This window comes from Schistocerca nitens, chromosome 9 (genome assembly GCF_023898315.1).
Source record: "Schistocerca nitens isolate TAMUIC-IGC-003100 chromosome 9, iqSchNite1.1, whole genome shotgun sequence".
Taxonomy (NCBI): domain Eukaryota; kingdom Metazoa; phylum Arthropoda; class Insecta; order Orthoptera; family Acrididae; genus Schistocerca; species Schistocerca nitens.
In genome coordinates this window covers 279,632,957-279,648,614 of record NC_064622.1, presented here as the reverse complement: position 1 = coordinate 279,648,614, position 15,658 = coordinate 279,632,957, and the positions used below count along the sequence as shown (strand labels likewise).

Below are 15,658 nucleotides of genomic sequence, written 5' to 3'. Positions count from 1 at the left end.
GGATGTAGGCTGCAGTAGGTACTGGGAGATGAAGAAGCTTGGACAGGATAGAGTAGCATGGAGAGCTGCATCAAACCAGTCTCAGGACTGAAGACCACAACAACAAACATTCATGGTGCAAGTTAATGGTTTACTTTGAACATTTCTTGAATGTGGACAGTGTCCATTTTGAGAAGTATAATACATACATCCCATAGAAAGTTGAATCTGCACCTCCCAGACACTCATTTTCTGTCGCACTCCTGGTGCTCTTGGTGAGTCATTAGCAGATAATATTTTTCCTGTCATAATTGTTAACAAAACACTTTCAAAGGAGCCTTACTAAAGATTGAACTTATGACCTCACACTCAAGGGGTTCCTTGTTAGAGTGTGTGTCATTATGAATTGGTGGTGATGTTATCAGGGTGAATGATTCTAATATGCAATTACTCAAAAAGAAAACTAGAAACTGGTTCTACTCTATGCATAAGAGATGTCAATGGTAACATTAGTGCAAATATTATGTAAGTTAATGCATTACGGATACGAGGTTTGTCCGGAAAATACATATAAAAGTTGAATAATAACTTTATTTTACAATTATTCAGGTATTACAACATGGTCTCCAAAGAACTCGCTCTGAGACGCGATACACTTCTGCCAACGCCGTTTCCACTGTTGATAACATTGCTGAAAGTCTTCAGTTGTGATGTTGTTCAGTTGCAGTGTCGTTTCCGCCTTGATGGCTTCCACATCTCCCAAGTGCCACCCCCAAAGCACCATTTTGCATTTCGGGAACATGAAGAAGTCACACGGGGCTAAATCGGGCGAATAAGGCGGATGGTTTGTCACGGTGATTGAGCTTCGGGCCAAAAACTCTCACACAACGAGTGACATGTGAGCGGGCACATTGTCATGATGAAGGATCCACCTGCCCCCTTTTGCCAACTCCAGTTGAACTTGGGCCACACGAGCTCTGAGACGTGTCAGAACTTCAACGTAAAAATTTCCGTTCACTCTCTGGCCGGGAGGGGCAAACTCCTTGTGAACAATGCCCCTAGAATCAAAGAAAACAATCAATATTGTCTTCACATTGGACCTTGATTTTCGCAACTTTTTCGTTCTCGGTTCTCCTGCTAGTTTCCATTCCTTGCTTTGAGATTTGAGCTCCACATCGAATTCGTAAAACTAGGACTCGTCTCCGGTGATGACTCGGTTGAGAAAGTTCCCTCGTTCCTCTGCTTCCAACCAATCCTCACAGCACTCGACCCTCTTTGCTTTCTGTTCTGGCGTCAAGAGCTTCGGTACGATTTTCGCACACAATTTCTTTATTTCAGGTTTTTGTGTCAGGATTTCATGAACGATTGTTTTGCGGATTGACAGCTCGTCAGCAATCATTCTGACTGTCAATCTACGGTCTCTAAGAACACAAGCCCGAATTCGTTCAACATTTGCATCGGAACGCGATGTCGACGGGCATCCTGGGCGAGGGTCATCGTTCACTTCTTCCCGGCCATCCCGGAACTGTTTTAACCACTTGTTCACGGTTGGTTCCTTCAGAGAATTATCTCCGTAAACCTGTTTCAAACACTCACAAATCTCATGGCCATTCTTGCCTGGCTTTGCAAGAAACTTGATGTTGATGCGCTGTTCCTTAATCAGAGAGAGCTCCACGCCGACGGAAGGTGAAAAAGGGTAACAGTCAACAAACTGCCGAACACTCCCACTTTCACGCAGAGTGCTCTGACTGGAACTGAGCATTGATGGGATTGATTACAGCAGTAGTCCCACCTCGTGGTGACTGCAACCTGTAACATAAAGACATTATTTAACTTTTATATGTATTTTGTGGACAAACTTCATAGTATGAGAGTTGTACACTGATACGCATCAATAAAGCAACTCTATCACTAGTGTCCACATAAATTAATTTTAAATTGCAAAAACAAAAATCTAAGAGTTTGCTAGTCCTCAGAAAACCAGTAAAATGAAGATCAGCCATAAAATAATGATGATACAATCTGAAATAAGAAAATGTACGGAATTACAATATCACCTACATTCATTTCTGTTTTCTTATCTAAGCAGTAATTTCTGGGTGCAAATGGTATTTACACAATAAAAATGCAAGTTTTGGAAGATGGTCCCAAATAATATATTGCAGAAATGCAGTGAACTGTGATTTATTCATCTCACAATGTACATTTTCAAACTATTTGTTTTACAGACAGGAGACATCTCAGAAATTTTAAATCATAGTTACAATATTTTTTACATTAATAAGGAATGTAACACAGCTCTAAAATGATATTTCTGTGAACAGGTTCATTTATTCTCTCTCTCTCTCTCTCTCTCACACACACAACCAGTTTCATCCAGCTCAAAGTACCATTTTGTCCTGCATGAATTCATCCTTAGAGTAACTGCATTTCTGTATCAGTGCATCATACAACTTAATCTGGATTAGAGACAATTTGTCAATAGGTGCACAAAAAAAGACAACTTCTTAACTTTCGGAGTTATCCTTTGATGAGCTAGAGGGACAGAGGGGAGTGGAGGGAGGGGGGATGGAGGTGGGGAGGGGAGTGGAGAAGGCCAATCATAAGCTGTTGAGGGGACTGGAGGGGCCCCTACATGGTGCCTGCTGGACTAATAGTGCCAACATTATTTTTGGGCAAGCAGACTCGTCATGGTGGGGGTAGTGTTGGGTGCAGTATGAAGAGGGACAAGGAGGCAGGGGGCAGAGAGAGCGACTGGGGTGGGTGGCTAGCAGCTCAGAGGGAGGCAGGGCAGCCAATTTCTGGCTAGCAATGCAGGACAGGGGGGTGGCAGTTATACTGGCCGGCACGATTGTAGTGACCGTCGAGATGTGGCACACACTGAAGGCAACATGGGAACATGAAGTGGGTAGGGGAGATAGGATGGAGAAAGGGGAAACTGTTGGGTGGAGGGTGCGGCAACAGCGGGTTACCTGAGATTGAGGCCAGGATGATTATGGGGAGCAGCGGATGTGTCATAAGAAAAACTCCCATCTGCACAGTTCAGAGAAGCTGGTGGTTGAGAGAAGGATCCAGATGGTTTGGGTTGTGAAGAAGCCACTGAAATTAAGCATGTTGCACTCAACTGCATGTTGTGCCACAGGTCAACTTTGTTCTTGAAAACAGTTTGGAGGTGGACATTCATCCCAATGGACAGCTGGTTAGTAATCATGCCAACATAAAAGGCTGTGCAGTGTTTGTAGCAGAGTTGGCTGCTTTCACAGGTGGCCTGGAATACTACTGCACTTTCACTGAAAGAATTCCACTTTTCTTGAGCAACACTTCCAACCAACTGTCTGAGACTTAGATTTTTACATCAAAGATTTGCAATGGGCAGGTTGGAATGCCTACAAAAAGAAAATGACAGTTACAGAGAAAATTCACAAACACCAGCAAAAACATGTGCAAATGTGATGCTATTGACACAACCTAGTAATTAATGAACACCACCAAACATAAAATTTGTATAAGGAAAATCAAGCAAACCAATAATGAAGTCATCCTGGGAACTGCTACACAAAGTGACACAGAAAAGATACTGAACAACAAAAAGGTGCAAGACACTGATTTGTGAACAGCCTCAGTAAAAGAGACCTTTACTGATAGTGTACGACATTCCAGAGAACACAGATGCAAAGACACTAAAAGATACACTATACATGCAGGACCTTGGTTTGGTGCTTATGGGCATTCAACAGCGAGGTTATTAGTGCAGCATGCAGAACATTGAAGTTGAAATGACCAAGGAAAGCTTACAAAGTGGCTTTACAGTATGATTTAGGACAGCACCAATGGAAACAAAAGTGGTCCATCAAGTTACTGAAGTGAGCCCTGAGGTTAGAACAGCTCTCATGAAGCAACAAAAAGTGTATCTTGGATTTCGTTTGCTTTCAGTGAAAGACTATTTAGTAGTGAGGTGGTGCACTCAATGCCAAGACCTTGGTCATTTGGCAAACAATTGTGGCAAACAAGTAGTAATTTGTGCACACTGTGGGGAAGAAGATCATATCTGAAAAGATTCCAATAAAATCAAACAAGCAGCAGTGTATGTGCCATATAAAAACGGGTAAAAAGTGGTCAGGGAACCGAAGTGAACGTCACATGTATCAAACCTTCCTAACAACGCAGTTTTAAGAATGGATTATGGATAAGCATCTCATAACGGTAGAGAGAAATGCGGATTCTGATGATACCAACAAGTGCCATCCATATAAGAAACATAAATCACATTTGAGGAGGAGGGACACCGAAAGAGCAAGGAATTTATGAAAAAAATGTGACCAGCAAGTACCATAGTATAGTGCATGTCACATGGGCCAAATTAGAGCATCATGCACCTATGCAAAATCAGTTAAGAGGTTTTTGGCAAAAATTAAGGACTATGTGGTATAACAGAGGAGCAAGATCACAGATGGATATATGAGTGATATATGACACAAGTGATCAGAATTTGGTGACACCAACTGGGCAACTGTATGTGGAATGCGACAACACACAACCTGTCTACAGAAGTAAAAGAAGATTCCCCAGAGAGAGAAGTAAATAATTAAACACAGACTGGAACAGATCTACGACATATTTATGAAAGCACAGGGAATGTTACGCAACTCATTTGGCTGTAAGAGCCAATGATGCTTACTGCAGCATTAAGACATCTGGTAATGAAAATGTGCCCAGCAGCAGAGTATGTTACTTTTGCTGCACCTGATTTCGTAGACAGAATCCATCTCAAAGTGAACAATCTGCCAACTGAAGTGGAAAAACTGACATTATTGAAACAGGTTTCTGCATAAAAAATGAATAGTTCTCATTAGATATGTCATACATATACTTCGTGATGACACACTGTCATATAACAAGGGATTACAAATGAGAAGAGCAAAATTCTTGAATATATAACCCTCATCCCTAATGGAAAGAAAAATAGGACAGCTTAAAGCCATCAGAAGTGTCAATGTACTGCACGAGACTAGAAGAATAACAGAAGAGTTGCAGTTAGACATATTATGCCTTCAAGAACCATATACCAAGGCAAGAAAGATCCCCAGTGTGCCAATAACTGTACAGATTGTCACCCGAGGGCAACATCTTATGGCAGCAATATCACATATTACAACCATGGCAAAATGAATGGGACACTTCAGGCATTCGCAAGACATTCAACCACTCATCAACATGCTGCCCTCCTGGCTAGACAAGATATTCTGCAGATGGAGAGAAGACAACTGATGTTGGCAATCACCAAATGAAATAGTTTCTCAAGAATTTACACTGCATGGGTGCAAGTGACATGGAAATGTGGACTTTTGCCATAACAGAGAGTAGCAGAATTGCTTGTTACAGTGGAAACGCTGCTAACATGCTGCCCGACACCCAGAAACTTTAGCAGACAGTGGCTGTTGGTCAGGATAGTATCAGGGTGAATCCAATAGTGGAAATAACCATCTAAAGGTTAAAGCCACCTAAATAAATGAACAAACACAGAACAGATCTGTAGTGCTTAAGGTAACATTTTTAGTTGGATAACTGATTAAGGGTTTTATTGTAGTTTTGTAGTTGTAGTATTAAAAAAAAATCAGTATCAGAAATATATGATTACAGAACGTATGTATAGCCAACTCGGTTGCATAAAATTGTTGTGAAACTGACCACAGTTTCGACAGCACTAACGTGTTCTTCATCAGAATAAAAATTACATAGGATTACTTGTAATCACACCATAGGTGAAAAACATCTGAGTAAAAATGCTCTTGTCAAATTGAAATTATAACAGGAATAAAATTAAACTGTAAAAATATAACATATTTGTCAATTGGAATAAAACGTTCCACCGAAATACAATGGCAGTCGCAAGGTCGCTTAGGGCCAAGAACTGCATCAAACCGCCGCTACCGTCACACTGCATGAAGACCATCTTAGTGCTGTCAAAACCATGGTCAATTTGACAGCAATTTTATGTAGCCGAGATGGTTATACATACATTCTGTATGTAAGTTAATGCATGGTTGCTCGAATTCAGCCAATAACAATGTTTAAAATTTCAAGTATCTGAAGTAGTTAATACATAAGTTTATTATCATCATCATCCAAGAAAACATGAACTGTATGCCCTATTGTAGCTTTTCAGATAATAGGCTGTAAGTGTGAAGAATAAATAAATAAATAAACAAACATCAAAGATACTAACCACTTCTCTCACCAACTTCCCACCACCCCACTCCATTACCCTCCTGGATCCCTACTCATCACTGTTGATGTCACCTACCTATGCATCAAAATCCCTCATGCCCGCGGCCTTGTCGCTATCAAATGCTACCTCTCCCAATGTCCTTCAGACACCGGAAACACCGTCTCATTCCTTATATACCTTACCAACTACATATATCCTAACCCACAACTAGTTTTCCTTCAGAGGGAAGGCTTACAAATCTGCAGTACAGCCATGGTCACCTACATGGCACCCTCCTATGCCAAATTATTTATGGGAAATCTAGAAAAAACCTTTCTAGCCTCTCAAAACTCCCAACTCCTAGTCTGGTTCAGATTCATTGACGATATTCTCATGATCTGGACTCAGGGCCAAGACACCCAATCCTCATTCCTTCAACAGCCTCAACACCTTTTTCACCATCCGCTCCACCTGGTCCTCCTCTATCTAATGCACCATCTTGCTGGATGTGGGTCTCCACCTCTCTGACAGCTCCATCCATACCTCCGTCCACATTAAACCGACTTACCAACAGTACCTGCATTTCAATAGCTGCCATCCCTTCCACACTGAAAAATACCACTCATATGGCCTAGCCACCCATGGACAATGTATCTGCAGTGACGAAAACTGCTGAAGGCCTCAGTAAGGTCTTCACAGAGAGGCAACACCCCTCACCTGATCCCAAAGAGGTTTGCTGTGCCATATCATCAGCCCTAAGAATCAGCTTCAATGGAGTGCCACCGTCACCAACCATTATCACCCCGGACTGGAGCAAATGAACCATATCCTTTGCCAAGGCAATGATTATCTCTCATCCTAGTCTGAAATGGGGGACATTCTGTCCAAGATCCTTTCTATCCCTCCTAAAGAGGTGTTCTGTCACCCACCCAACCTACAAAACATCCTAGTCAATCGCTATGCCATTCTGACTCCCAATCCCAATCCCTTACCACAGGCATCACATTCCTGTGGCAGACTTAACTTACCTTATACACAGGCAAAGTAATTGAGGCCCATTTTTTCCAAATAAATTTTATATACTGGCACAATCCATATTACTTCAGGAAGGAGGATTACCTTCATAGTCTCAGATATTATTGAATTTAGCATATGTTAAAATTCAGGGGTAAGTAAAAAATAAGTACTCTTTTGTTTTCTCCAAGAAACTCCGGCCCCGAGATACAGGTCTCCAAAGATGACACTGCGAACACCATTTTGAAGATGAGAATTTTGGAAATTTTTTTTAAATGCTGTATTTCTGTAACAGTTCTAGATATTTTGTTAAAGTTTTTTTTTATTTGAAAGGTAATTGCTTTATGATTACAATAGTATCCTTCATTTGGACATATTTGTCAAAGTACTTTTACTGTTGCCTTTTGAATATTTTTTATAATTTACAAAATTTGTCTTTTCCAAACATGCCAATCCAGAAACGTTAGATTTTTTTTTTTTTTTTTTTTTTTTTTTTTTTTTTTTTTTTTTTTTTTTTTAAATATCATGTAGTACTCTATTCTCTGTAAAGGAGAGCTTCCAATTTTAAGTTGGACAGGTTTTATTTTAAAAAAATCTTTTTTTTTTCACTTTCAAGGGTAATGTATGTCTTCACTTTAGTTGTTTGTTACTGATTTCTTTGTTACACTGTTTCTATCTATTGTCTTTGTTGCAATTGTTTCTTATCACTTTCATTGTTGCAGTTATTTCTTACAATTTGTTGTAGTTTCTTTGTTGTGGTTGTTCATTGTAGGTTTCTGTATTGTAGTTGTTCAGAGCTAATTTGTTTAATAAAGAGGCATCTAAGAAATCTGAGACCATCCATTGAGTTTTGTGTTTTCCTGAGGAATTTGTCAGTTGACACAGTTGCAGTGTGTTTTGTGAAAAGGACTGTTTGAAATGTCTTCTGACAGAGCACAGGAGAGTGAAGTGTGCTGACTATTTGCATATCCATGAAAGAGTGTTATATAAGAGACAAAAAAAAAACAGACTGTGTTCAGGTTGGGAATAAGTGTTACCATTTGAAGACTGTTTCAGTGAAGATGTTTCCAGTGACAACTTTTTGTGATTCTAAATATTTTGACAAAATAACAACAATGATAGTATCTAAACAAGGTGAAGCTTCCCATGGTGCAGATTTTGCATCAATAGGGGAAGAATTAAATGGTCTGAATCAGTCAACTACAGAGGTAGATGTTAGTCCTGTTATGAAACCATGGTGAGTGAAGTAGAGTCATAGCTCTATGCACCGAGAAAGTGCAGAGAAAGGTATGGATGAATACACTACAGCAAAACTGACCACACTCTTCAAAGTAGAAATTCCATCTTCAGAAGAAAATGAACCAAAGTACTCTTGCACCTCTTTCCAGGAATTTTTCACAAATGTCAATTCAGCTGTTGAATATTGTGCATCCTACAGTGAAAAGGCACAAGTTTTAACTATTATTCCAGAGAAATTTTCAAACAAAACAATTGCAAACCATGTTTCATCAGTATCAAAGTACATGGTAGATAAATCAAGGAATGTGAGGTCCATAAAAGGAGTCTTTGGAAGACCAGATCCCTATTATGGTCATCCTGTAGAAGCAGCTCAAGCTCAAATAGTGCAGTCATTTTATCTGGAAGATACATGGGACTTTTCGTCAGAGTGCCAACAAAAAAGACACTATAACTGTAACAGCTAAAGGTCAAAAAGTTGTGAAAGTGAAGAGGTATATGACTCGCAGTATTAAATAAACTTTTGCAATTTATAAGTGCAACTATACAACTTCACATATTGGAAGATCAATATTTTATGCAAGTGGAGAGTGCCACTCCCACCTAGACATGTCTGTTTATGTGTGTACTGCACAAATTTTGAACTTTGTGTGGTAACTTTGAAGACCTTACTGGAGCACGTGACATATGACACCTTGATTAGGCGCATGAAGTCATTAGTAGTCTGTGACGTAAAGTGAGAGACTTGTTTGTTTCAAGAATGTGGTGACTGCCCTGGAAAGGGAGGACTGTCTTTACAGACACTTGGCCTGGAAGACGTAGCAGATAACTCTGGTGTACAAGCTGAACAACTATGTTTAGTGCTTCACTGCGATTTTGCTGAAGACTGGTCTGTAATTCTCACACAAGCAGTACAAGGGTATCATAGGAGTAATGACGGTGTTTCAATTTTTACAGGAGTGACATATTTTCAAAACAAGACCACAAGTGTTGCAGTTATAAGTGATGACACAGGACATGGCTCAGCACATGCTTTACTAATAATGAGCAAAATTCTTCAACTGCAAACAGGGGAGAAGAATTTCATTACTTCTGATGGTGCTCCTAGTCATTTTAAAAATCGTTACCAGCTATTTGAATTGAGTAAGTCATTTGTGCCAACTGACTGGGTATATAGTGCTACTGGCCATGTGAAGGGGCCTTGTGATTGTGTAGGCGGCCTGCTGAAGCACCATGCTACAAAACATAATCTTTCCAGACCAAATACAGCTGTGATTCAGAATGCTGAATTGTAGTGAATTTTATTCTACCACATGGACCAGCTGCTAGATATAGGTTTCCAGCTGGTGGACAGCAACAACGCCATCAGTGCTCACTTCCTGTTCACAGTGTTTTGAAGACTGTAAGTGCTCCAGTTGCTATTGGTTCAACAGGAAGGCATCACTCTACATCAAAGGAAGATACTGAAACAGTGGAACACATTTTTAGTTCATTTACTGGCTAATTTCAGTACAAAACAAGAGTGCACAGAAGTTGTATAAATTGAAACCTTTAAGTCTTTGGACCTTTCACATACATTTTGGAACCATTTAAGATGCTTGAAAAATGAGTCTCTTACTCATCTTTGGAAATTAGAATTATGTTAAATAAGGCTGGGCTTTGATTTTTATGAGCCCGTTATGTGATAATGTGGTAATAAAACAGGTTTTATGTGTGGCAAAAATTTCAATTGTTTATAAAACCTGTTCAACCTAAAAGTGGAAGCCCTCCTTCTGAGGGAATGTAGAACTATATGGTACTAATCAACAGAAAAAAATATGGATTGGCATTATGAAAAAAAAAAAAATCATCAATTGTAAAAAAAGCTCAGAACCCTAGAGTAAAAGAGCTTTGACAGATAAGTCCAAATGGAGAATTTGTTTGTAATCATAAAGCAATTATTTTCCAAATTTCGCATCTTCAAAATGGTATGCGCTGTGTCATCTTTGGAGGGCTGTATCTCTGAGCAGAAATTTTTTTGGAGAAAACAAAAAAAAATACACATTTCTTACTTAGTCCTTCATTTTAACATAAGCCAAATTCAATAACATCTGAGACTATGAAGGTAAGATTTTTTTCCTAGCCTGCCTGAATTGATATGGATTATACGTACTACATTAAACCTCATCTGATTCAGTGACTAGTCTCATGAGATGCTGTACCATATACTGGCAACAAGAGTACAAAAATGATGGAAGTATTTAGATGTGAAACTCAAATGTCATATTATTTTATGTTATGGTACATACTGTGTAACAATGGGGAAGTCTTACATGAAGAGGGGAATAAGCACACTGACATTTGAAAGTGTGATAATCAGCTGCAAAGTAATTGTGAAATATAGCAGAAACATTGTGTGCAAGTTAGGAGAGAATCCCCATTGGACTTTTTAAACCAAGGCCCAGCACTGGCCAGTACTAATTCCTTGAAGCCACATATTTCTGTTTAGTTATGGGCATTATCCAGATCTGAAAACAACTGTGAGATTAAAGGTTAAATATGTTAATTTATAAATGTATTACTGTGCCATTTTCTCTGATGTGTACCAATGAAGTTACTGTAACTCAGTACGGTTTTTAGTAAACTACACATCGACTGAACACACTATACATGTTGCAACACTTTCATCGCTTATGGAACTGCTTTTTATCAATTCCAATGAGCGTCTTGGAGTTGTTTCATTCATCATGTTCCATTGATCCTACCATACAGAAACTTCAAGGATGTGGAGTTAAGCTATAAATTAGCATCACATGAAGACATCAGTGAATCTGTAGCTATACAGAACATTTCAATCCCCGAATTCAGTTAATTTGTACAAAGTTCTTAAGTTTCATTTTTGTTGGTAATTGTTGGTTTTTAACAGGCATGAGCTTGTTGAACAACGGATCTAACACCGTAAATGTAATTAAACACTCAAAATATTAAAATGATTTCCCTTCACACGCGGGAAAACAAGCGCTATGGTATATTTATAAAAGCCGCCACAACACTGTCCTTGCCATATTCGAACTTTCGCTTTCACCTTGCACCGCAATCATTCGTATTCTAGCATAGCGCGATCTTGCCGTGATGTGCTTCTGTCAAAATTCTGAGAAACATATAAGTCGAACAATATCGTTATCGATACATATATCGAATTTACTTTCTAGCGCTACATCTAGCGTTAATTCAGTAAAGTTTTATAACAGTCAGCCATGACAGCTGAGTTGTTCATGCTGACGTGAAGATTATGACATTTTTTCGTTAACAGAACAAATGGCAGATTCTTTTTTTGGATTTAACACGTCCTTATCAGTTAGTATAATAAATTCTATATTCACTAATGTCCCAATTTTGTAGTTTGCTCTTAACTTAACCAAGTACAAACCGTATCAGTATACACAATGTATGGTGGAAAGAAAGATTTGAAACATTAACATGCTTGTTATGAGCCGAAATGACCGTTGAAAGATAAAAGCAATGAAGGCCTTTATACAGTTAATTGTCGTGCTTTTCATGTGTTTTGTGGTGCTAAAGTTATGTAACTTCAGAGCGGGTAAGTCGCTGTTCATAACAACTTTAGAGGAGCCGCAGTTGTTACTCCAGCTTCCCTCGGGAATAAAACGTTATGTTATCTATGTCGTTCTCTTGCTTCGTATTTGCCGTCGGTTGGCCACAGTCATGGTTAGCAGTCGTTTTAAATTTTATAGCGCCCTCATTTGAACGCCCAACTTCTCAGATATATAGCTTTGTCACATGTTTGTAGGTTTGTCAGTTGTCCTTTCACAAATCATATAATTGACGTGCGTGGCCAAATGACAGTTGTGATCTTAAACTTAACAGGATAAACCAGAGTTGTTTTTGTTAGTTGTAAACATTGGTTATGTATCCTATATGTACTGGAACACCTAAGATTTCTGGTTCTGGCTGCTGCATGATGTACTTTTTCTTATGCTAAGGACCGTTTTCTTTTTTTTTTTGTAATTGCAATTTCATCTATTTCGTTTCTAGTTATACTGATTTTTGTAAAGTGTTGTCAGCAAAGATTATGTGGCTTTAAGTGATAATTGTAGTTGATTATATTGGGTGATTTGTAGTTGTCATCCACCTGGGCTCAGGGTGTTCCACATTCCTAAAAGTTCTAGCTGCTGACTACCAATGTTTGGCCTGTGGATTAGCAGCATAGTCTGCAAGAAGCTGATAACTGCTTTCCACAGGGAGTTGGTGCGTGTGACATGTGATTCTTTTTGTTTTTTGTTTATTTTTTTCCCCAAAAAATATAGTACTTGTTTTATTTGCAACATAATTTGTATGTATTTTTATTTCTGTACAGCTGGTCTGCACTTTCAACTTTGAAAGAACACTGATTTTCACAATAAAATCTAAAACTTTTTGTGCTAGAGATCCCAAATTTGTTTTGGGAACTGTGGAATGTTATGTTTACACACCAGCAACTGATATTAACAGGTGGCCATTGTGAATGATAGTAGTAATGCAAGTATATGATATTCTTGTTAATTTATATTCTGATTTATGAATAATTTGTACATTGGAAGTCTTATAGATTAGGAAGATTCATAGAAGCGTAAGAAGGCCCACATATTCAATCCCAGGTTGACTTATATGTGCATTTTATACAGAGGTATGAAAAGTCTTCCAATATTAAATTTGAATGGGTGTTTGCATTATAATGCACAATGGTTCTAGGCCTATAAGCAATTAATCAGTGTAAAGCAACAGTAGTAGGTACATGATGTTGTTAGGTCATCAGTCAGAATTCTGGTTTGAAGTAGCTCTCGACATTAGTATATCCTGTGCAAGGGTCTTGATGTCTGCATAAGTACTTCAACTGATTTCCATTTAAACCTGCTTACTGTAATCATGTGTCCTTCCTGCCCACCATTAGTAAACTCAGCATACGTCCTATCAACATGTTAAAGTTGTACTACAACTTTCTTGTCTCAATTCAGTACTTCATCAGCTATCCAATATAACTGTGTAACCTGTAGCATTCTCCTGTACCACTAAATTTCAAAAGTTTCTATACCCTTCTCATCTGAACTATCTACCATCCACATTTCACTTGCATAAAAGGCTACACTTCGGACCTTGAAAGCAGACCTCTAGCACTTAAATATAAATTCTGTGTTATTGAATTTTACTTTTACAGAAATTCTGCTGTTACTAGTCTGCATTTTATATCCTCCTCACTTCTGCTGTTATATTTTGCAATTGAAATGGGAGAATTCATCAAATTTTAGTGGTTCATTTCCAAATCAAATTCCCTCAGCATTGATTGATATAAATTGACTACACTCAGTTACATTTGTTTTACTTTATGTCTATTTATAACCTGTCTTCAGGATACATCCTTTCTTTTCAAATGCTCTTTGAAATTCTTTGCTGTCTTTGACAAATTACAATTCCATCAGTGAACTTTGAAGTTTTTATTTCTTCTCTCTGACCTTTATTCTGTGTCCAAATTTCTTCCTGGTTTCCTTAATACCTTGCTCAGTGTACAGATTGAATAACATTGGGAATATGCTAATTGTTAATCTTCTTATAGTTCGTGTGGTTATGAACATAATGTAAATTATGTTGAACGCATGGTTAGATGTACGAGAGGGCCCTAACTTGTGGGGATAAATAAATGAACTACAAAATAAACAGTCATTACCTTACATAGCCCCTATAAAATTTTTAAATGATATTTTCTGCATATGACTGGAACTTCCTATTGTACTGTTGCAATATGTAAGGATATTGTCAAGCATAAGATTTGATGTCATTCTATGGCTTAGAAACAGATTAAAAATAACAGTGACTGTTGTTGATGGTAATAGGGACAATGACTCATTGACATGAGAAACTTGACACAAAGATTTGTGTTATTACCTTGCAGGTTGAAGTCTGTCAGATAGTCTTCAAGCTTTGGTATGTGTCATTCAGAATAACTATTTGAATAATATATTCAACCTATCGTGAAAGTCACAGTGTGACGATGCTTCAGTACATAAATTTTTTAATACATCTATATGACAAGAATAGACTGTTATTGGAGCTTTCCTTTTTACTGGAGTTGACAGTTATCGTGATTTCACTAATATTAGTTTTACCAATATGAAATTGCTTAGTGTTTCATTTAGGAAGCAATTATTTAAAAAAAATTGTGCATCCATACCAATTGCCATGTACAAGTTGGCAATTTTCTTTAACATCTTAATTCATCACATTTGTTGACCAGCTTTTAAGGCCACTAAAAAATTCTTAGAAAAATGAGTCGGAACTCTGTATTAAGAGTATTTTCTCTCAAGTAAAGAAGGAAATTGAAGAGAGTAGGAAGACTGGAATGTCTGTAATGAGAGTTTAAGCTTTGCTCCACTTACTTAAATATGTGTCGCTACTAAATATTTCAGTCATTCAGGATATGATCTGTGGGCCACTAACTAAATCACAAAGATAACTTACAGGTTGCAGTAGGTCAAAAGTAAGATTTTTGGTGCTTCTAATAACTAGAATGATAGCCTATTTGTTTGCGTTATGATGATTCATATAGTCTCACAAATGCGTTGTCTTCATAATCAACAGTAAAATATTGCCTATTTATTTGCAGTATGATGGTTCATGTAGTCTGACAAATGAAGCATCTTCATAATTAACAGTAAAATATTGCAACAGTGACTACTGTCTTTGATTTGATTAACATTGGTGCGAGAAGTTTTGGAAAAAGTTTGCAGGTGTCGATAAGTTTGATGTGTCAGGAAGTGGATAAACATTTAGTTTTCAGCTAAATATTTCGGTTTTACAACCATTGTTGAAGCAAAAGGTTGACACCCCCCTCCCCAATTTTTTTTAGACTGATACTTATTCATTTATATTTTTGTTCCCTTTACTGTTTGAAAATGTTACTGTACAAGCTACTTGTGTCGGTGTAATAATTGACACCTACAATTTTTAGGGCTATTTAGATGAAGAACTGCCTGATGGACCGGGACCAGAGTTGGAAGATGAAGAAGAGGAATATGATGCTCTCAATGATGAAACGTTTGGTGCTGATGCACTTGGTGAGTTCAGTTGACGTATAACTAAATAATAATGTTCATTATAACACAATATTTTTAGATTGTGACATTTTCTGAAACAGAAAAAATGAATTATTGTATAAATAATGGTTTCTAGTAGCTTATGTAAACAATAACA

The 15,658-nt window shown here is 38.0% G+C and overlaps 1 protein-coding gene and 1 long non-coding RNA gene across 2 annotated transcripts in view; one reads left to right on the top strand and one right to left on the bottom strand.

Annotated features, from left to right (window-relative positions):
• Positions 1–552: 552 nt before the first annotated feature.
• On the bottom strand, positions 553–7,626 carry LOC126203746 (uncharacterized). Its single transcript, XR_007540365.1, has 2 exons — positions 6,206–7,626; positions 553–1,788 (listed from the first exon to the last, which is right to left on the bottom strand). It is a non-coding gene; the product is annotated as an uncharacterized LOC126203746 (long non-coding RNA).
• Positions 7,627–11,666: 4,040 nt separating this feature from the next.
• Positions 11,667–15,658, top strand: part of LOC126203694 (protein PAT1 homolog 1) — a 117,845-nt gene continuing 113,853 nt past the window's right edge. The window contains exons 1-2 of the mRNA XM_049938065.1: positions 11,667–11,773; positions 15,417–15,522. Of these exons, the coding sequence (XP_049794022.1) occupies positions 11,735–11,773; positions 15,417–15,522 (145 nt within the window). The 5' untranslated portion in view covers positions 11,667–11,734. The remainder of the gene's footprint in view (positions 11,774–15,416; positions 15,523–15,658) is intronic.